The 23,861-nt window shown below is 38.6% G+C and overlaps 1 protein-coding gene across 5 annotated transcripts in view; it reads left to right on the top strand.

The window, feature by feature from the left end:
- Nucleotides 1-23,861, top strand: part of zfhx2 (zinc finger homeobox 2) — a 77,804-nt gene that overhangs the window by 23,903 nt on the left and 30,040 nt on the right. For 3 of the 5 annotated variants that reach the window (XM_088402493.1, XM_088402494.1, XM_088402495.1), the window contains one exon: nucleotides 22,956-22,995. In XM_088402493.1, the coding sequence (XP_088258619.1) occupies nucleotides 22,956-22,995 (40 nt within the window). Of the gene's footprint in view, nucleotides 1-22,955; nucleotides 23,014-23,861 lie in introns of all 5 variants that reach the window. The other 2 variants (XM_088402497.1, XM_088402492.1) reach the window with 1 other exon arrangement.

Here is a 23,861-nt window from a genome sequence, read left to right as displayed (position 1 = left end):
TTCTCCTGAACATATCGACAAAAACACATTCCAGTTTAAAGCTAGCGCCACCTAGTGGCTGCAAAAAATGTCATTAGTCGAAAGATTACAGTCAATCCTGTTTGGTTTGACCGACAGCTATGAAACTTTGTAGGCAAATGAAGGACTGCAAGACCTACAAAAAAGTCAATAGAAGTGATGTGCTAGGATGTAGAGAAAAATTGTTATGAATTTTTTCAATGTGCAGTTTTGTCCCATTCTTAGACGTTAGCTGGTCTCAAACTAGTGTCTTTTTCTCTTAAACGATTCACCCCATTACCTTCAACTTTGGCATGAATCATTATCCAACTGAGGGGCACACATAGGCCAAATATCGTCAAGATCTCTTGACATAAAAGATGCGGGCCGAGCTTCAAATTATGTTTAATACTTCCTTTGCCGAGAGTGACAAAAATCTTAATAACTCAGCTATGACAGCTTCAAACCATCTGAAACTTTCCTGGCCCTTTAAAAGTAATGCAATAATTTAGCTATGTGATAAACTTTCAAATCATTTACAGTGCCACCCAGTGGCGGACAAAAATCTCATTTTTTATACTTTTATGTACTGTGAAATGCCTGTTTGTCTAAATGAACTAAAAAATGGTCAGAAAAGCTATGACACATTGGAACATTAAGGTTCTCAACTTTTATGACTTTTCAATAAAGGGCGTTGCCTCTATGCCAACTCAAAATCCCATGTCTCGCGAAAACGGTAAAAGTTGCTGTAATTGGACCTAGACGATCTGGTATTTTTTAAACTTTGCATATGGGATGGGAGTCGAATGTGAAACACACCTACAAGTCTGATTTTTATCATAGTACGAGCGCCACTTAGTGGCAGCAAAAAATATAGCAAATCCTTAATGTTTTTATGTACTCTGCTGAGCCCCTTGAAGTGATATCCCTTAAATGTTTTCTGAAAAGCCAGTGGCCATGCCTTATGCCCTCCACAAATCACTACGATGTTTCGACAGTGGGTGTGGCCTATATGGCATTGAAAGTCACAAAATTGGAACAATAAAAGCTGCAGTTACTCCACCCACATTGTCCCACCTTGTCTAAATTTTACATATTTGGTAAGAGTCCTGCACTGAAGGGATCTACAACTAATTTTTCATCATTCATAGTCCTTGTTCATACCCCGACCTGTTCATACCCCAACGTGCACAGGTCTGCGAGGGCCCTTTATAGCTGCTTGCAGCTCTAGTTATTATTATTATTTACTGTGCAGCGCTTTTCCATTTTTAAGGGCCTAAACATGCACGAAAAGTCACCAAAATTTGCACATTTGTCGGGCCTGGTGAAAAATTGGATATTTTTGTGTTTCCCAAAACAATGCAAAAAAAATGGCTTTGCAGCGCCACCTAAGGTCGAAAAATTGTACCTGGTCCCGGCCCGTTTGACCTAGAGCTACGAAAATTTTTGGGCATATGTAGGACCTTGAGACCTACAAAAAAGTCAGCGCGAGCCATGTGCTCAGATGTACAGAAAAAGAGTTATGAATTTTTGAATGTGCATTTTTGGCCCATTTTTGCACGTTTGCAGGTCCCAAACTGCTCCTTGTTTCTCCTAAATGCTTTACTCAATCGCCTTCACATTTGCTGTGGTCCATATTCACACATAGGGGCACAAGTGGGCAAAATTTGGTGCAGATCCGCTGACATATATGATAGGGGCGTGGCTTCAAATTATGTGTTCAATTTTTCCTTCGCCAAGAGTGACAAAAACCTTAATAACTTTGTTGTACTAGCTTAAAAAAATCTAAAACTTCATAGATACATGGAAACTTTTGTCTTTAACACCTTTGAAAAAGTTTTTTTAAATACCTACTAGCGCCGCCTAGTGGTTGATTAAAATGTCATTTTTTACACTTTCATGTATTGTGCTCAGTCTGTTTGAGTAAAACAAATGAAAATTGGTCAGAATATCATTAAGACATGGAATATTGAGGTTTTAAAATTTTACGACTTTTCGATAATGGGCGTAGTCTGCACGCCACCTCAAAGTCAGATGACTCGCCAAAACGAAAAAAGTGGCTGTAATTGGCCCAAAATGGCCTTATGAGTGGAAAATAGCCTCTCACTCCCGGCCCGTTTGACCTAGAGCTCCAAAAATTTGTAGCCTTATGTAGGACCTCGAGCCCTACAAAAAAGTCAGCGCGAGCCATGTTCTCAGATGTACAGAAAGAGAGTTATGAATTTTTGAATGTGCACTTTTGGCCCGTTTTTGCTCATTTGCAGGTCCCGAACTGCTCCTTTTTTCTCCCAAACGCTTGATCTGATCGACTTCAAATTTGCTGTGATGTTTTATCTGACTGTGAGGCACAATTGTTCAAATTTTTGTGACGATCCGCCAACAAATATGTTGGGGGCGGGGCTTTATATTATGCCTTTGATGATTACTTTGCCACATGTGAAACAAACCTTTATAACTCAGCTTTACAAGCTTGGAAAAATCTGAAACTTCACAGACACATGGAGACTCAAACCCTTAACGCATGTGTTTACAAAAATCTTCAATTGCTTATAAGGCCACCTAGTGGCAAACAAAAATGTCAGTCTGATGTCTCGCCAAAACGAACAAAGTTGCTGTGTTTGGTCCCAGATGGTCTTATCTTTTCTAAAGTTCATATATTTGATGGGTTTTCAATGCGGAATACACCTATCAACGTATTTTTTGTTATAGTGCGAGCGCCACCTAGTGGCAGCCAAAAATATAGCATTTTTTAAACGTTTTTATGTGTTTAGCTGAGCCCTTTGAAGTAATATCGCTGAAATTAAGTCTGAAAAGTCTCTAGACAGCCTTGCTGACCTCCACCAAATTTTACGAAGTTTCGATAATGGCCGTGGCCTCTACGACCATTTTCATTCCGAAACTTTATCTGTCCAGTAAAAGTTGCTGTAATTTGACCCAGATGATCTGATCTTCTCACAATTTCACACATTGGATGAAAATATTCTCCTGAACATATCGACAAAAATATATTTCAGTTTAAAGCTAGCGCCACCTAGTGGCTGCAAAAAATTTCATTAGTCGAAAGATTACAGTCAATCCTGTTTGGTTTGACCTACAGCTATGAAAATTTGTAGGCAAATGAAGGACTGCAAGGCCTACAAAAAAGTCAATAGAAGTGATGTGCTAGGATGTACAGAAAAATTGTTATGAATTTTTTTAATTTGCAGTTTTGTCCCATTCTTACACATTAGCTGGTCTCAAACTAGTGCCTTTTTCTCTTAAACGATTCACCCCATTACCTTCAACTTTGCCATGAATCATTATCCAACTGAGGGGCACACATAGTCCAAATATCGTGAAGATCTCTTGACATAAAAGATGGGGGCGGAGCTTCAAATTATGTTTAATACTTCCTTTGCCAAGAGTGACAAAAATCTTAACTCAGCTATGACAGCTTCAAACCATCTGAAACTTTCCTGGGCCTTTAAAAGTAATGCAATAATACAGCTATGTCATAAACTTTCAAATCATTTACAGCGCCACCCAGTGGCGGACAAAAATCTCATTTTTTATACTTTTATGTACTGTGAAATGCCTGTTTGACTAAATGAACTAAAAAATGGTCAGAAAAGCTATGACACATTGAAACATTAAGGTTCTCAACTTTTATGACTTTTCATTAAAGGGCGTGGCTTCTATGCAAACTCAAAGTCTGATGTCTCCCCAAAACGGTAAAAGTTGCTGTAATTGGACCTAGATGATCTGATGTTTGCAAAACTTCATATATGGGATGGGAGTCCAATGTGAAACACACCTACAAGCCTATTTTTTATCATAGTACGAGCGCCACCTAGTGGCAGCTACAAATATAGCAAATCCCTAATGTTTTTATGTACTCTGCTGAGCCCCTTGAAGTTATATCCCTTAAATGTTTTCTGAAAAGCCAGTGGCCATGCCTTATGCCCTCCACAAATCAGTACGATGTTTCGACAGTGGGTGTGGCCTATATGGCATTGAAAGTCACAAAATTGGAACAATAAAAGCTGCAGTAACTCCACCCACATTGTCCCACCTTGTCTAAATTTTACATATTTGGTAAGAGTCCTGCACTGAAGTCATCTACAACAAATTTTTTATCATTCATAGTCCTTGTTCATACCCCGACCTGTTCATACCCCAACGTGCACAGGTCTGCGAGGGCCCTTTATAGCTGCTTGCAGCTCTAGTTATTATTATTATTTACTGTGCAGCGCTTTTCCATTTTTGAGGGCCTAAACATGCACGAAAAGTCACCAAAATTTGCACATTTGTCGGGCCCGGTGAAAAATTGGATATTTTTGTGTTTCCCAAAAAAATGCAAAAAAAATGGCTCTGCAGCGCCACCTAAGGTCGAAAAAGTGAACTTGGTCCCGGCCCGTTTGACCTAGAGCTACGAAAATTTTTAGGCATATGTAGGACCTAGAGACCTACAAAAAAGTCAGCGTGAGCCATGTGCTCAGATGTACAGAAAAAGAGTTATGAATTTTTGAATGTGCATTTTTGGCCCATTTTTGCACGTTTGCAGGTCCCAAACTGCTCCTTGTTTCTCCTAAACGCTTTACTCAATCACCTTCAAATTTGCTGTGGTCCATATTCACACATAGGGGCACAACTGGGCAAAATTTGGTGCAGATCCGCTGACATATATGATAGGGGCGTGGCTTCAAATTATGTGTTCAATTTTTCCTTCGCCAAGAGGGACAAAAACCTTAATAACTTTGATGTACTAGCTTAAAAAAATCTCAAACTTCATAGACACATGGAAACTTATGCCTTTAACACCTTTGAAAAAAGTTTTTTTTAATACCTACTAGCGCCGCCTAGTGGTTGATTAAAATGTCATTTTTTACACTTTCATGTATTGTGCTCAGTCTGTTTGAGTAAAACAAATGAAAATTGGTCAGAATATCATTAAGATATGGAATATTAAGGTTTTAAAATTTTACAACTTTTCGATAATGGGCGAAGTCTGCACGCCACCTCAAAGTCAGATGACTCGCCAAAACGAAAAAAGTGGCTGTAATTAGCCCCAAAATGGCCTTATGAGTGGAAAATAGCCTCTCACTCCCGGCCCGTTTGACCTAGAGCTCCAAAAATTTGTAGCCTTATGTAGGACCTCGAGCCCTACAAAAAAGTCAGCGCGAGCCATATGCTCAGATGTACAGAAAGAGAGTTATGAATTTTTGAATGTGCACTTTTGGCCCGTTTTTGCTCATTTGCAGGTCCCGAACTGCTCCTTTTTTCTCCCAAATGCTTGACCCGATCGACTTCAAATTTGCTGTGATGTTTTATCTGACTGTGAGGAACAATTGATCAAATTTTTGTGACGATCCGCCATCAAAAATGTTGGGGGCGGGGCTTCATATTATGCCTTTGATGTTTACTTTGCCACATGTGAAACAAACCTTTATAACTCAGCTTTACAAGCTTGGAAAAATCTGAAACTTCACACACACATGAAGACTTAAGCCCTTAACACATGTGTTTCAAAAGATCTTCAATTGCTTATAAGGCCATCTAGTGGCAAACAAAAATGTCAGTCTGATGTCTCGCCAAAACGAACAAAGTTGCTGTGTTTGGTCCCAGATGGTCTTATCTTTTCTAAACTTAATATATTTGATGGGTTTCCAATGCGGAATACACCTATCAACGTATTTTTTGTTATAGTGCGAGCGCCACCTAGTGGCAGCCAAAAATATAGCATTTTTTAAACGTTTTTATGTGTTCAGCTGAGCCCTTTGAAGTAATATCGCTGAAATTAAGTCTGAAAAGCCTCTAGACAGCCTTGCTGACCTCCACCAAATTTTACGAAGTTTGAATATTGGGCGTGGCCTCTACGACCATTTTCATTCCGAAGCTTTATCTGTCCAGTAAAAGTTGCTGTAATTTGACCCAGATGATCTGATCTTCTCACAATTTCACACATTGGATGAAAATATTCTCCTGAACATATTGACGAAAATATATTCCAGTTTAAAGCTAGCGCCACCTAGTGGCTGCAAAAAATGTCATTAGTCGAAAGATTACAGTCAATCCTGTTTGGTTTGACCTACAGCTATGAAACTTTGTAGGCAAATGAAGGGCTGTAAGACCTACAAAAATGTCAATAGAAGTGATGTGCTAGGATGTACAGACAAATTGTTATGAATTTTTTTAATGTGCAGTTTCAACCCATTCTTAGACGTTAGCTGGTCTCAAACTAGTGTCTTTTTCTCTTAAACGATTCACCCCATTACCTTCAACTTTGGCATGAATCATTATCCAACTGAGGGGCACACATAGGCCAAATATCGTGAAGATCTCTTGACATAAAAGATGGGGGCGGAGCTTCAAATTATGTTTAATAATTCCTTCGCCAAGAGTGACAAAAATCTTAATAACTCAGCTATGACAGCTTCAAACCATCTGAAACTTTCCTGGGACTTTAAAAGTCATGCAATATTACAGCTATGTGATAAACTTTCAAATCATTTAGAGCGCCACCCAGTGGCGGACAAATATCTCATTTTTTATACTTTTATGTACTGTGAAATGCCTGTTTGACTAAATGAACTCAAAAATGGTCAGAAAAGCTATGACAGATTGGAACATTAAGGTTCTCAACTTTTGTGACTTTTCAATAAAGGGTGTGGCCTCTATGCCAGCTCAAAATCCAATGTCTCGCGAAAACGGTAAAAGTTGCTGTAATTGGTCCTAGAGATCTGATAGTTTTAAAACTTCATATATGGGATGGGAGTCCAATGTGAAACACACCTACAAGCCTATTTTTTTAATCATAGTACGAGCGCCACCTAGTGGCAGCAAAAAATATAGCAAATCCTTCACGTTTTTATGTACTCTGCTGAGCCCCTTAAAGTAATATCCCTTAAATGATTTCTGAAAAGCCAGTGGCCATGCCTTATGCCCTCCACAAATCAGTACGATGTTTCGACAGTGGGTGTGGCCTATATGGCATTGAAAGTCACAAAATTGGAACAATAAAAGCTGCAGTAACTCCACACACATTGTCCCACCTTGTCTAACTTTTACATATTTGGTAATAGTTCTGCACTAAAGTGATCTACAACAAAATTTTTATCATTCATAGTCCTTGATCATGCCCCGACCTGTTCTTACCCCAACGTGCACAGGTCTGCGAGGGCCCTTTATAGCTGCTCTCAGCTCTAGTTAGGGCCCGAGCAGCTACCGCTGCGAGAGCCCTCTTGTTTTTCTCCAGATTATTATTATTATTATTACTATTATTATAAGGGCCCGAGCAGCTACCGCTGCGAGAGCCCTCTTGTTTTTCTCCAGATTATTAGGGCCCGAGCAGCTACCGCTGCGAGAGCCCTCTTGTTTTTCTCCAGATTATTATTATTATTATTATTATTTACTGTGCAGCGCTTTTCCAATTTTGAGGGCCTAAACATGCACGAAAAGTCACCAAAATTTGCACATTTGTCGGGCCCAGTGAAAAATTGGATAATTTTGTGTTTCCCAAAACAATGCAAAAAAAATTGCTCTGCAGCGCCACCTAAGGTCGAAAAAGTGCACCTAGTCCCAGCCCGTTTGACCTAGAGCTACGAAAATTTTTAGGCATATGTAGGACCTAGAGACCTACAAAAAAGTCAGCGCGAGCCATGTGCTCAGATGTACAGAAAAAGAGTTATGATTTTTTGAATGTGCATTTTTGGCCCATTTTTGCACGTTTGTAGGTCTCAAACTGCTCCTTGTTTCTCCTAAATGCTTTACTCAATCGCCTTCAAATTTGCTGTGGTCCATATTCACACATAGGGGCACAAGTGGGCAAAAATTGGTGCAGATCCGCTGACATATATGATAGGGGCGTGGCTTCAAATTATGTGTTCAATTTTTCCTTTGCCAAGAAGGACACAAACCTTAATAACTTTGATGTACTAGCTTAAAAAAATCTAAAACTTCATAGACACATGGAAACTTATGTCTTTAACACCTTTAAAAAAAGGTTTTTTAAATACCTACTAGCGCCGCCTAGTGGTTGATTAAAAAATTCATTTTTTACACTTTCATGTATTGTGCTCAGTCTATTTGAGTAAAACAAGTGAAAACTGGTCAGAATATCATTAAGACATGGAATATTAAGGTTTTAAAATTTTACGACTTTTCGATAATGGGCGTAGTCTGCACGCCACCTCAAAATCAGATGACTCGCCAAAACGAAAAACGTGGCTGTAATTGGCCCCAAAATGGCCTTATGAGTGGAAAATAGCCTCTCACTCCCGGCCCGTTTGACCTAAAGCTACAAAAATTTGTAGCCTTATGTAGGACCTCGAGCCCTACAAAAAAGTCAGCGCGAGCCATATGCTCAGATGTACAGAAAGAGAGTTATGAATTTTTGAATGTGCACTTTTGGCCCGTTTTTGCTCATTTGCAGGTCCTGAACTGCTCCTTTTTCCTCCCAAACGCTTGACCCGATCGACTTCAAATTTGCTGTGATGTTTTATCTGACTGTGAGGCACAATTGTTCAAATTTTTGTGATGATCCGCCATCAAATATGTTGGGGGCGGGGCTTTATCTTATGCCTTTGATGATTACTTTGCCACATGTGAAACAAACCTTTATAACTCAGCTTTAAAAGCTTAGAAAAATCTGAAACTTCACAGACACATGGAGACTCAAGCCCTTAACACAAGTGTTTAAACAAATCTTTAATTGCTTGTGAGGCCATCTAGTGGCAAACAAAAATGTCAGTCCGATGTCTCGCCAAAACGAACAAAGTTGCTGTGTTTGGTCCCAGATGGTCTTATCTTTTCTAAACATTACATATTTGATGGATTTCCAATGCGGAATACACCTATCAACGTATTTTTTGCTATAGTGCGAGCGCCACCTAGTGACAGCAAAAAATATAGCATATTTGAAACGTTTTTTCCTGTTTAGCTGAGCCCTTTGAAGTAATATCGCTGAAATTAAGTGTGACAAGCCTCTAGACAGCCTTGCTGACCTCCACCAAATTTTACAAAATTTCGATAATGGGCGTGGCCTTTACATCCATTTTCATTCCGAAAATTTAACGGACCAGTAAAAGCTTCTGTAATTTGACCCAGTTGATCTGATCTTCTCACAATTTCACACATTGGTTGAAAATCTATTCCTGAAGACATCGACAAACATATTCCAGTTTAAAGCTAGCGCCACCTAGTGGCTGCAAAAAATGTCATTAGTCGAAAGATTGGAGTCATTCCTGTTTGGTTTGACCTAACACTATAAAAGTTTTTAGGCATAGGTAGGATTGTAAGACCTACAAAAAAGTCAATAGGAGTGATGTGCTAAGATGTACAGAATTATTTTTATGATTTTTTTTTTACGTGCAATTTTGCCCCATTCTTAGACATTAGCCGGTCTAAATCTACTGCCTTTTTCTCTTAAACGGTTCACCTGATTAACTTCTACGTTGGCATGGACTATTAGCAGATATAGCGGCACAAATCTGCCAAAAATTGTGAAGATCCCATGACTTGTAAGGTGTGGGCGGATCTTCAAATTGTTTTGAATATTTCCTTCGCCAAGAAGAACAAAATCCTTAATAACTCAGCTGTTTCAGCTTCAAATCATGTGAAACACTTGCAGGGAGTTTAAAAGTCATGCCCTAATACAGCTGTGTGATAAACTTTCAAATCATTTACAGCGCCACCCGGTGGCGGACAAAAATCTCATTTTTTATACTTTTATGTACTGTGAAATGCCTGTTTGACTAAATGAACTCAATAATTGTCAGAAAAGCTATGACACATTGGAACATTAAGGTTCTCAACTTTTATGACTTTTCATTAAAGGGCGTGGCCTCTATGCCAACTCAAAATCCGATGTCTCACGAAAACGGTAAAAGTTGCTGTAATTGGACCTAGACAATCTGATATTTTTAAAACTTCGTATATGGAATGGGAGTCCAATGTGAAACACACCTACAAGCCTATTTTTTATCATAGTACGAGCGCCACCTAGTGGCAGCAAAAATTATAGCAAATCCTTAATGTTTTTATGTACTCTGCTGAGCCGCTTGAAGTGATATCCCTTAAATGTTTTCTGAAAAGCCAGTGGCCATGCCTTATGCCCTCCACAAATCAGTACGATGTTTCGACAGTGGGTGTGGCCTATATGGCATTGAAAGTCACAAAATTGGAACAATAAAAGCTGCAGTAACTCCACCCACATTGTCCCACCTTGTTTAAATTTTACATATTTGGTAGGAGTCCTGCACTGAAGTCATCTACAACAACTTTTTCATCATTCATAGTCCTTGTTCATACCCCGACCTGTTCATACCCCAACGTGCACAGGTCTGCGAGGGCCCTTTATAGCTGCTTGCAGCTCTAGTTATTCTTATTATTATTATTAGGGCCCGAGCAGCTACCGCTGCGAGAGCCCTCTTGTTTTTCTCCAGATTATTATTATTAGGGCCCGAGCAGCTACCGCTGCGAGAGCCCTCTTGTTTTTCTCCACATTATTATTCTTATTATTATTATTATTTACTGTGCAGCGCTTTTCCATTTTTGAGGGCCTAAACATGCACGAAAAGTCACCAAAATTTGCACATTTGTCGGGCCCGGTGAAAAATTGGATATTTTTGTGTTTCCCAAAACAATGCAAAAAAAATGGCTCTGCAGCGCCACCTAAGGTCGAAAAAGTGCACCTGGTCCCGGCCCGTTTGACCTAGAGCTACGAAAATTTTTAGGCATATGTAGGACCTAGAGACCTACAAAAAAGTCAGCGTGAGCCATGTGCTCAGATGTACAGAAAGAGAGTTATGAATTTTTGAATGTGCATTTTTGGCCCATTTTTGCACGTTTGCAGGTCCCAAACTGCTCCTTGTTTCTCCTAAACGCTTTACTCAATCGCCTTCAAATTTGCTGTGGTCCATATTCACACATAGGGGCACAAGTGGGCAAAATTTGGTGCAGATCCGCTGACATATATGATAGGGGCGTGGCTTCAAATTATGTGTTCAATTTTTCCTTCGCCAAGAGGGACAAAAACCTTAATAACTTTGATGTACTAGCTTAAAAAAATCTAAAACTTCATAGACACATGGAAACTTATGTCTTTAACACCTTTATAAAAAGTTTTTTTAAATACCTACTAGCGCCACCTAGTGGTTGATTAAAATGTCATTTTTTACACTTTCATGTATTGTGCTCAGTCTGTTTGAGTAAAACAAATGAAAATTGGTCAGAATATCAATAAGACATGGAATATTAAGGTTTTAAAATTTTACGACTTTTCGATAATGGGCGAAGTCTGCACGCCACCTCAAAGTCAGATGACTCGCCAAAACGAAAAAAGTGGCTGTAATTGGCCCCAAAATGGCCTTATGAGTGGAAAATAGCCTCTCACTCCCGGCCCGTTTGACCTAGAGCTCTAAAAATTTGTAGCCTTATGTAGGACCTCGAGCCCTACAAAAAAGTCAGCGCGAGCCATGTGCTCAGATGTACAGAAAGAGAGTTATGAATTTTTGAATGTGCACTTTTGGCCCGTTTTTCCTCATTTGCAGGTCCCGAACTGCTCCTTTTTTCTCCCAAACGCTTGACCCGATCGACTTCAAATTTGCTGTGATGTTTTATCTAACTGTGAGGCACAATTATTCAAATTTTTGTGATGATCCGTCATCAAACATGTTGGGGGCGGGGCTTTATATTATGCCTTTGATGATTACTTTGCCACATGTGAAACAAACCTTTATAACTCAGCTTTACAAGCTTAGAAAAATCTGAAACTTCACATACACATGAAGACTTAAGCCCTTAACACAAGTGTTTAAAAAAATCTTCAATTGCTTATAAGGCCATCTAGTGGCTAACAAAAATCTCAGTCTGATGTCTCGCCAAAACGAACAAAGTTGCTGTGTTTGGTCCCAGATGGTCTTATCTTTTCTAAACTTCATATATTTGATGGGTTTCCAATGCAGTATACACCTATCAACGTATTTTTTGTTATAGTGCGAGCGCCACCTAGTGGCAGCCAAAAATATAGCATTTTTTAAACGTTTTTATGTGTTTAGCTGAGCCCTTTCATGTAATATCGCTGAAATTAAGACTGCAAAGCCTCTAGACAGCCCCGCTGACCTCCACCAAATTTTACAAAGTTTCGATAATGGGCGTGGTCTCTACGACCATTTTCATTCCGAAGCTTTATCTGTCCAGTAAAAGTTGCTGTAATTTGACCCAGATGATCTGATCTTCTCACAATTTCACACATTGGATGAAAATATTCTCCTGAACATATCGACAAAAATATATTCCAGTTTAAAGCTAGCACCACCTAGTGGCTGCAAAAAATGTCATTAGTCGAAAGATTACAGTCAATCCTGTTTGGTTTGACCTACAGCTATGAAACTTTGTAGGCAAATGAAGGACTGTAAGACCTACAAAAAAGTCAATAGAAGTGATGTGCTAGGATGTACAGAAAAATTGTTATGATTTTTTTTTAATGTGCAGTTTTGTCCCATTCTTAGACATTAGCTGGTCTCAAACTAGTGCCTTTTTCTCTTAAATGATTCACCCCATTACCTTCAACTTTGGCATGAATCATTATCCAACTGAGGGGCACACATAGTCCAAATATCGTGAAGATCTCTTGACAGAAAAGATGGGGGCGGAGCTTCAAATTATGTTTAATACTTCCTTCGCCAAGAGTGACAAAAATATTAATAACTCAGCTATGACAGCTTCAAACCATCTGAAACTTTCCTGGGACTTTAAAAGTCATGCAATAATACAGCTATGTGATAAACTTTCAAATCATTTACAGCGCCACCCAGTGGCGTACAAAAATCTCATTTTTTATACTTTTATGTACTCTGAAATGCCTGTTTGACTAAATTAACTCAAAAATGGTCAGAAAAGCTATGACACATTGGAACATTAAGGTTCTCAACTTTTATGACTTTTCAATAAAGGGCGTGGCCTCTATGCCAACTCAGTCTTATGTCTCGCAAAAACGGTAAAAGTTGCTGTAATTGGACCTAGATGATCTGATGTTTGCAAAACTTCATATATGGGATGGGAGTCCAATGTGAAACACACCTACAAGCCTATTTTTCATCATAGTACGAGCGGCACCTAATGGCAGCAAAAAATATAGCAAATCCTTAATTTTTTATGTACTCTGCTGAGCCCCTTGAAGTGATATCCCTTAAATGTTTTCTGAAAAGCCAGTGGCCATGCCTTATGCCCTCCACAAATCAGTACAATGTTTCGACAGTGGGTGTGGCCTATATGGCATTGAAAGTCACAAAATTGGAACAATAAAAGCTGCAGTAACTCAACACACATTGTCCCACCTTGTCTAAATTTTACATATTTGGTAATAGTCCTGCACTGAAGTGATCTACAACTAATTTTTCATTATTCATAGTCCTTGTTCATACCCCGACCTGTTCATACCCCAACGTGCACAGGTCTGCGAGGGCCCTTTATAGCTGCTTGCAGCTCTAGTTATTATTATTATTATTTATTATTATTTACTGTGCAGCGCTTTTCCATTTTTGAGGGCCTAAACATGCACGAAAAGTCACCAAAATTTGCACATTTGTTGGGCCCGGTGAAAAATTGGATATTTTTGTGTTTCCCAAAACAATGCAAAAAAAATGGCTCTGCAGCGCCACCTAAGGTTGAAAAAGTGCACCTGGTCCCGGCCCGTTTGACCTAGAGCTACGAAAATTTTTAGGCATATGTAGGACCTAGAGACCTACAAAAAAGTCAGCGCGAGCCATGTGCTCAGATGTACAGAAAAAGAGTTATGAATTTTTGAATGTGCATTTTTGGCCTATTTTTGCACGTTTGCAGGTCCCAAACTGCTCCTTGTTTCTCCTAAATGCTTTACTCAATCACCTTCAAATTTGTTGTGGTCCATATTCACACATAGGGGCACAAGTGAGCAAAATTTGGTGCAGATCTGATGACATATATGATAGGGGCGTGGCTTCAAATTATGTGTTCAATTTTTCCTTCGCCAAGAGTGACATAAACCTTAATAACTTTGTTGTACTAGCTTAAAAAAATCTAAAACTTCATAGATACATGGAAACTTATGTCTTTAACACCTTTGAAAAAAGTTTTTTTAAATACCTACTAGCGCCGCCTAGTGGTTGATTAAAATGTTATTTTTTACACTTTCATGTATTGTGCTCAGTCTGTTTGAGTAAAACAAATGAAAATTGGTCAGAATATCATTAAGACATGGAATATTAAGGTTTTAAAATTTTACGACATTTCGATAATGGGCGTAGTCTGCACGCCACCTCAAAGTCAGATGACTCGCCAAAACGAAAAAAGTGGCTGTAATTGGCCCCAAAATGGCCTTATGAGTGGAAAATAGCCTCTCACTCCTGGCCCGTTTGACCTAGAGCTCCAAAAATTTGTAGCCTTATGTAGGACCTCGAGCCATACAAAAAAGTCAGCGCGAGCCATATGCTCAGATGTACAGAAAGTTATGAATTTTTGAATGTGCACTTTTGGCCCGTTTTTGCTCATTTGCAGGTCCCGAACTGCTCCTTTTTTCTCCCAAACGCTTGACCTGATCGACTTCAAATTTGCAGGGATGTTTTATCTGACTGTGAGGCCCAATTGTTCAAATTTCTGTGACGATCCGCCATCAAAAATGTTGGGGGCGGGGCTTTATATTATGCCTTTGATGATTACTTTGCCACATGTGAAACAAACCTTTATAAGTCAGCTTTACAAGCTTGGAAAAATCTGAAACTTCACAGACACATGAAGACTTAAACCCTCAACACATGTGTTTAAAAAGATTTTCAATTGCTTATAAGGCCACCTTGTGGAAAACAAAAATGTCAGTCTGATGTCTGGCCAAAACGAACAAAGTTGCTGTGTTTGGTCCCAGATGGTCTTATCTTTTCTAAACTTCATATATTTGATGGGTTTCCAATGCTAAATACACCTATCAACGTATTTTTTCCTATAGTGCGAGCGCCACCTAGTGGCAGCCAAAAATATAGCATTTTTTAAAGGTTTTTATGTGTTTAGCTGAGCCCTTTGATGTAATATCACTGAAATTAAGTCTGAAAAGCCTCTAGACAGCCCTGCTGACCTCCACTAAATTTTACAAAGTTTCGATAATGGGCGTGGCCTCTACGACCATTTTCATTCGTAAGCTTTATCTGTCCAGTAAAAGTTGCTGTAATTTGACCCAGATGATCTGATCTTGTCACAACTTCTCACATTGGATAAAAATATTCTCCTGAACATATCGACAAAAATATATTCCAGTTTAAAGCTAGCACCACCTAGTGGCTGCAAAAAATGTCATTAATCGAAAGATTACAGTCAATCCTGTTTGGTTTGACCTACAGCTATGAAACTTTGTAGGCAAATGAAGGACTGTAAGACCTACAAAAAGTCAATAGAAGTGATATGCTAGGATGTACAGAAAAATTGTTATGAATGTTTTTAATGTGCAGTTTTGATCATTCTTACGACATTAGCTAGTCTCAAACTAGTGCCTTTTTCTCTTAAACGATTCACCCCATTACCTTCAAGTTTGGCATGAATCATTATCCAACTGAGGGGCACACATAGTCCAAATATCATGAAGATCTCTTGACATAAAAGATGGGGGCGGAGCTTCAAATTATGTTTAATATTTCCTTCGCCAAGAGTGACAAAAATCTTAACTCAGCTGTGACAGCTTCAAACCATCTGAAACTTTCCTGGGACTTTAAAAGTCATGCAATAATACAGCTATGTGATAAACTTTCAAATCATTTACAGCGCCACCCAGTGGCAGACAAAAATCTCTTTTTATACTTTTATGTACTGTGAAATGCCTGTTTGACTAAATGAACTCAAAAATGGTCAGAAAAGCTATGACACATTGGAACATTGAGGTTCGCAACTTTTATGACTTTTCAATAAAGGGCGTGGCCTCTATGCCAACTCAAAATCCGATGTCTTGCCAAAACGGTAAAAGTTGCTGTAATTGGACCTAGACGATCTGATATTTTTAAAACTTCATATATGGGATGGGAGTCTAATGTGAAACACACCTAAGAGCCTATTTTTTATCTTAGTACAAGCGCCACCTAGTGGCAGCAAAAAATATACAAATCCTTAATGTTTTTATGTACTCTGCTGAGCCCCTTGAAGTGATATCCCTTAAATGTTTTCTGAAAAGCCAGTGGCCATGCCTTATGCCCTCCACAAATCAGTACGATGTTTCGACAGTGGGTGTGGCCTATATGGCATTGAAAGTTACAATATAGGAACAATAAAAGCTGCAGTAACTCCACCCACATTGTCCCGCCTTGTCTAAATTTTACATATTTGGTAAGAGTCCTGCACTGAAGTCATCTACAACTACTTTTTCATCGTTCATAGTCCTTGTTTATACCCCGACCTGTTCATACCCCAACGTGCACAGGTCTGCGAGGGCCCATTATAGCTGCTTGCAGCTCTAGTTATTATTATTTACTGTGCAGCGCTTTTCCGTTTTTGAGGGCCTAAACATGCACGAAAAGTCACCAAAATTTGCATATTTGTCGGGCCCGGTGAAAAAATTTGATATTTTTATGTTTCCCAAAACAATGCAAAAAAAATTGCTCTGCAGCGCCACCTAAGTTCGAAAAAGTGCAGCTGGTCCCGGCCCGATCGACCCAGAGCTACGAAAATTTTTAGGCATATGTAGGACCTAGAGACCTACAAAAAAGTTAGTGTGAGCCATGTGCTCAGATGTACAGAAAAAGAGTTATGAATTTTTGATTGTGCATTTTTGGCCCATTTTTGCACGTTTGCAGGTCCCAAACTGCTCCTTGTTTCTCCTAAACGCTTTACCCAATCGCCTTCAAATTTGCTGTGGTCTATAAACAGACATAGGGGCACAACTGGGCAAAATTTGGCACAGATTTGCTTACATATATGATAGGGGCATGGCTTCAAATTATGTGTTCAATTTTTCCTTCGCCAAGAGTGACATAAACCTTAATAACTTTGATGTACTAGCTTAAAAAAAATCTATAACTTCATAGACACATGGAAACTTATGTCTTTAACACCTTTGAAAAAAGGTTTTTTAAATACCTACAAGCGCCGCCTAGTGGTTGATTAAAATGTCATTTTTTACACTTTGATGTATTGTGCTCAGTCTGTTTGAGTAAATTAACTGAAAACTGGTCAGAACACCAATAAGACATAGAACATTAAGGTTTTAAAATTTTACGACTTTTCGATAATGGGCGTGGTCTGCACGCCATCTCAAAGTCAAAAGACTCGCCAAAACGAAAAAAGTGGCTGTAATTGGCCCCTAAATGGCCTTAATAGTGTAAAATAGTCTCTCACTCCCGGCCCGTTTTAACTAGAGCTACAAAAATTTGTAGCCTTATGTAGGACCTCAAGCCCTACAAAAAAGTCAGCGCGTGCCATATGCTCAGATGTACAGAAAGAGAGTTATGAATTTTTGAATGTACACCTTTGGCCCGTTTTTGCTCATTTGCAGGACTGACTAGGTTGTGTTTAGCTGAGCCCTTTAAAGTAATATTGCTGAAATTAAGTCTGAAAAGCCTCTAGACAGCCCTGCTGACCTCCACCAAATTTTACGAAATTTCGATAATGGGCGTGGCCTCTATGTCAATTTTCATTCCGAAGCTTTAACGGACCAGTAAAAGCTGCTGTAATTTGACCCAGATGATCTGATCTGATCTCACAATTTCACACATTGGATGAAAATCTATTCCTGAAGACATCGACAAACATATCCCAGTTTAAAGCTAGCGCCACCTAGTGGCTGCAGAAAATGTCATTAGTCGAAAGATTGGAGTCAATCCTGTTTGGTTTGACCCAGAGTTATAAAAATTTTTTAGACATATGTAGGAGTATAAGACCTACAAAAAAGTCAATAGGAGTGATGTGCTAGGATGTACAGAATAATTGTTATGATTTTTCTTAATGTGCAATTTTTCCCCATTCTTAGACATTAGCTGGTCTAAAACTAGTTCCTTTTTCTCTTAAACAGTTCACCCCATTAACTTCTACGTTGGCATGGACTATTAGCAGATATAGCGGCACAAATATGCCAGAAACTGTGAAGATTCCATGACTTGTAAGATGTGGCCGGAGCTTCAAATTATTTTGAATATTTCCTTCGCCAAGAGTGACAAAAACCTTAATAACTCAGCCTTTTCAGCTTCAAACCATGTAAAACTCCTCAGGGACTCTAAAAGTCATGCCCATATAGAGCTATGAGATAAACTTCCAAATCATTCACAGCGCCACCTAGTGGTGGACAAAAATCTCATTTTTTACACTTTCATGTACTTTGCAATGCCTGTTTGACTAAATGAACTAAAAAATGGTCAGAAAAGCTATGACACATTGGAACATTGAGGTTCTCAACTTTTATGACTTTTCAATAAAGGGCGTGGCTTCTATGCCAACTCAAAATCCGATGTTTTGCCAAAAAGGTAAAAGTTGCTGTAATTGAACCTAGATGATCTGATGTTTGCAAATCTTCGTATATAGGATGGGTGTCCAATGTGAAACACACCTACAAGCCTTATTTTTATCATAGTACATTCGCCACCTTGTGGCAGCAAAAAATATAGCAATTCCTTAACGTTTTTATGTAGTCTGCTAAGCCCCTTGAAGTGATATCCCTTAAATAATGTCTGAAAAGCCATTGGCCACGCCTAATGCCCTCCATCGAATAGTTCAATGTTTCGATAATGGGCGTGGCCTATACGACAGCGTAAAGTCACACAACTGTAACAATAAAAGCTGCAGTAATTCAACCCACATTATCCCACCTCTAAATTTTAAAAACTTGATAAGAGTCCTGTACTGAAGTCATCTACAACTAATTTTTCATCGTTCATAGTCCTTGTTCATACCCCGACCTGCTTGCAGCTCTAGTTTCACGTTATGTTTGTGTCACTGTCAGTTAGAAAGGTATACTGAAAAGTTACATTTTCACAGTTGTTTCAATGGAAGGCTACTATTTACTGTAGATGTTTATTTGATGCAGATATTTAGTTAAAATTATTCAGGGAATTAGTGACCTAATACCTTTTTGCATACCATATAAGCACCTCTTTATTTTGCAAAACATGTTCATGTAACTGAAGGTTTTGTTTGCACTTTATTTCATCAACCTCAAACAAGGGTCTTATGATTTTATTTTGCATTTCTTTTAAGATAATTTAAGAGTGCATTGTGTCAGTTTGGAGCTAGATAAAGCTAACTGAAAAGTTACATTGTCACTGTTTACAATGGCAGGCAGGGCTTGCATCTCTTTTTTTGTGTGGCTTGTTTATATCACTTTAACTCCAGAAGGGAAAATGTAAACAAAATAAAATTCAAACTTGTTTTGAACAATTGCTTTGCCATCTTCAAATTGATTTTAGGTAGGAGGGAGAAAATCATTTTAAATCGTGAATTGAGGATTTTTGTTAAAAAATCAGAATTAAAAAAAAAAAAAAAAATTAGGCCATATCGCCCAGCCCTATCCCAAAGTATTATTTTCTTTCATTGATGCATTTTCAAGTATTCCTTGCTTATTCTATGCTCTCACACCATCCACACCCGTGCAGATAAACGGTTTGAAGTCCACTTATGATGACAGCAAAAATTCGCAACTCCTTACAGCAGGGGTGGGCAATTGGAGGGCCGGTGTCCTGCATGTTTTCCAGTTTTCGCTCCCTAACACTTGCCTGATTTAAACCATTACCTCATCAACAAGCTCTGCTGGAGCTTGAAAATAATCCTAATCATTTGAATCAGGTGTGTTTGAGAGAGAAAATGGGGAAACATGCAGGACACCAGCAACGTTAAAATGAGTGTTGTATGTACATACTCACCCATTGTAAATGAAGCAGGTGTAACATTTAGTATGTATTGTTTTCATTTATTCACATTGGTTTTCTGTTTTGAATTAATGTGTTAGCGCGTTTGATTGACGTGCACGCAAGAGAGGAGGGGAGAGTGCTCGACTTGTGCTGAAAGGAAAAAAAAAAAAAGATTTGACCACGCATTGTTTTAGCACGGCATTCATGGCTTCACAATGAATGGGACCTGTGTAGAGTTGCCTTCGGAGACCCAAATAGCCATTTTTAGGTTTATGCTATGCCAGGGGTGGCCAAGTTCGGTCCTCTAGAGCCACAATCCAGACTGTTTTCAATGTATCTCTTCAACCAACACACCTGAGTCAAATCAGCGTCGTTATCAGGATTGTGCAAAGCACGCTGATGAGCTAATCATTTGAATCAGGTGTGTTAGTTGAAGAGACACAATGAAAACAGGCTGGATTGTGGCTCTTGAGGACCGAACTTGGCCACCCCTGTGCTATGCAATGAAATGTTCCAAGCAATCTTAACACAAACGACAGAGTTGATGATCTCCGTGCATGCGTAGTTTGACTTCCCATGGAATGTTAGGAATGTGTGACGCTGCGCGCCGCATTGTGACGGATTGCAGATGCAAGGAGTGGGCACGGGTATGCGTCCGTCATTGCGGTTGCACCAACGGAGCAGAGCGCGGCATATGTGGTGGAATTGCTGTGTTACACTGCCCATGTAAGAGAAAATACACGCCGGCCCCGTTATTTCCGCTTTTGGAGTAATTTTAGGTTGGCTTTTGGTACCAGTCATTTAGAAAGGGGTAGACTATCGTCCACTCTGGAGGCGTCGAGAGGTGAATAGCTGGTGTGGACAAATTGCCACCTGGCATGGCACCTGTTAGATGGGGTTTACCCAGGTGGACAAGTTAGCCCCCCTTCGCCTTTGAAGCTAACAATTTTTGACAAAATATATGAAAACACACTTTCACACTTTATGAGGAATCCCATTTCTATGTAGTCTTCTGAAACATTGTTCAAAGCTAAACATTTTAATTACTGCAGACTGGGAACATTGGAGCGAGTTTAATTTAATACCGTAGCTTTTTTTGTCAAACTACACGATAACCAACTTCATTGTCCTTTACATGCACACAATCAAGGCAATAGGCCTCTACTTTCACGAGTGCAAAAAAATATACGTCCATATTTTGGTTTATCCAGGAGAAATAAAGAAGCTTGTCCCTTTCAAGTCGCTGTCAGTTATTGTGAAAAGACATGACCGGACGTCCAGTCAAAGACAGACTTGGTTATAAGTAAAAAAATGACCATCAATCTGCAGAGTTGATTATTTTTCCTACCAATATTTTTAATGTCTGCCATGTCTAGATGTGGCATTTTTCGTTGGTCACATTTGAGGACTGAAAAAGAGATCTGATCTGTTCATAAGCGTTAATGACCAATTTAAATATATAGATGATAGGCAATAGTGTATGATCTAAAGTTTATTAAACTTCTAAGTTTTTCTTATATTGATTTTCAATGTCTGCTGTTCCTCCTCGAGTCCAGTAATGACAGCAAGACACCAAGTTGGATAAGAAGTGTTGCTTGACATTTTAAGTACTGCACATGTACAAAATCAACCAAAAATAAATTCTTTGGTCCAAATAAAACTATTACAATTGAGTTAGGGCGCAGTGAATAGCACGTCCGCCTCACAGTTCAAAGGTCCCGGTGAAATCTACCTGGCTCCGGCCTTCCTATGTGGAGTTTGCATGTTCTCCCCGAGCCCGCTTGGGTTCTATCCGAGCACTCCGGCTTCCTCCCACACTCCAAAAATATGCATGGCAGGTGAATTGGACTTACTAAATTGTCCATAGGAGTGATTGGTGAGTGAATGGTTGTTCGTCTCTGTGTGCCCTGCGATTGACTGGCAGCCAGTTCATGGTGTCCCCCATCTACTGCTCGAAGCCAGATGAGATAGGCACCAGCAAGCCTTGCGAACCCTGTGGGGATAAGCGACTTTAGAAAATGGATGGCTGTACAATTGAGTTGAGTTGAATCAATGTTAAAAAAGAAATACAGTATAAACTATAAATTTCACATGAACAAAACATAATATTCTTAAACAATTTCCATTAAAAAAAAACATTGACTGAGACAGCTTTTTTTTTTCCATTGAAGTGCTTTTTTAAATTTAGTTTCAACATAATGTGATTTGTTCATTATCTATTACATTTTTTACAACTCTTATCATTTATCAATTGCTTGTAAAAGCTTTACATTCGAAAGCACATGAGAGGACTTTTGCGACTCAGCATTGACAATCTTTGTGACTTCTACAATGTTGGGATTAAAGTGCTTCTCAAATAGTGTGACTGGCCCCCCTGGGGGGGGACGCAAGGTGATGCCGGGGGGGGGGGGGGGGGGGGGGGCGTGGATAACCCTGAAAAAGGCCTTTATTTTTGTCATTTGAAGTGAAATTGCAATGAAATAATAATGTTCTTTTTTTTTAAGTGTCAGTAACTTTAATGCACTTTTTTTTAGACTAAGCTGTAATGTCAAAACACTGAAAAAAAATCAACAGTTGTTTAAAGTTTATTTAAATTGCTTATATTTTTTGTTAATGTTAAAAAGGATACAGGATTTGGTATACAAGATTTATAGGTAATAATCTTATTTATAGTCAGTGCGTGGGGGGGGCTTTTCTCTTTCCCAAGGGAGGCTTGGCAAAATATAATTGAAAAGAACTGGATTAAAGGGTTGCTTAACCAAGCAAATGTCATAAATGCTCCAGACAAGAGTGTCTCAACCCAATTTAATTAATTTATTACTTTAAAACACTCATTGTTGTGTACAAATTGTACGTACATGTGTACATGTTTTTCATTTATCTGAAATGGGTGCAGTGTATTTTGGTGTTTTGGTTTTGTGTTCTCTAAAATTGGTTGATGAAAGGAGTTGGCTATGTGTGTGCCTTTAGGCTAATTAGCAAATTAAAGGCATTCCAAAGCGCCGCTATGTGCAATCAAGCCACATAGCAATGGGTCACACCCAAGTGTTGTGGAATTTATGTCATATCTGAAACAGCCATTGCTTCAGGATTATTTGCTGATTCTCTCCTTTGATTTTGTTCAAACAGTCTGCTTTGAAACGGGGTGCAAGGAACGAAGAGAGCAAAGGTACTCAACTATATTCAGGTATTTTTCAATAAATGTGTCCCTGCCTCTTTTAATTGTTAAAATATTTTATGATATTCATTACGTGACAATGCTATACTTCTGCTTTGTCACTTGGTTCTAGGAAATTATTACATTGTTCCATGATGAACGATGGCCCTCTCAAATCCCATTTTGAATCTACAAAAAAGCACTCAAAGAACTTGTGCACATAGTTGTGTATTGACTGGTGTACATTGTAGCATAACAATTCATCAGCTCATGATGTAAAAAAAAAAAAAAAAAAAAGACCGAAAACTGACTATCACCGCCATACATTTTTCCTATTTTAAACTAATGGCCTAGAAATGTGCTTGAATCTATCTATATCTGTCTGTCCTGTCTGTCTGTGATCTATATATCTAGCTCTGTCTACTGTATCTCTCTCTATTCTCTCTCATGATCTATGTATACAGTATGTATAAAAATATGTATGTGTTTGTGTGCGTTTGTGTTTGTCATACGTATTACGTCATTACGTATGTCATTTTATAGGTCTAGCTCTGTCTGTCTCTCTCTCGCTATCTACAGTATCCCATCTCATACATCTCTTCTTGCCTGGATTTATCTCTATTCTTCTCTCTCTGTATGTGTGTGTGTTTGTGTGTGTATATATATATATATATATATATGTATGTATATATATGTATGTATATATATGTATGTATATATATGTATGTATATATATGTATGTATATATATGTATATGTATATATATATATGTATATATATGTATATATATATATATATATATATATATATATGTATATGTATATATATATATATATATATATATATATATGTATATGTATATATATATATATATATGT

The sequence above is a fragment of the Hippichthys cyanospilos genome, chromosome 19, assembly GCF_059441005.1.
Source record: "Hippichthys cyanospilos isolate Australia breed blue-spotted pipefish chromosome 19, RoL_Hcya_1.0, whole genome shotgun sequence".
Lineage (NCBI taxonomy): Eukaryota > Metazoa > Chordata > Actinopteri > Syngnathiformes > Syngnathidae > Hippichthys > Hippichthys cyanospilos.
This window is presented reverse-complemented; position numbering and strand designations above follow the sequence as displayed.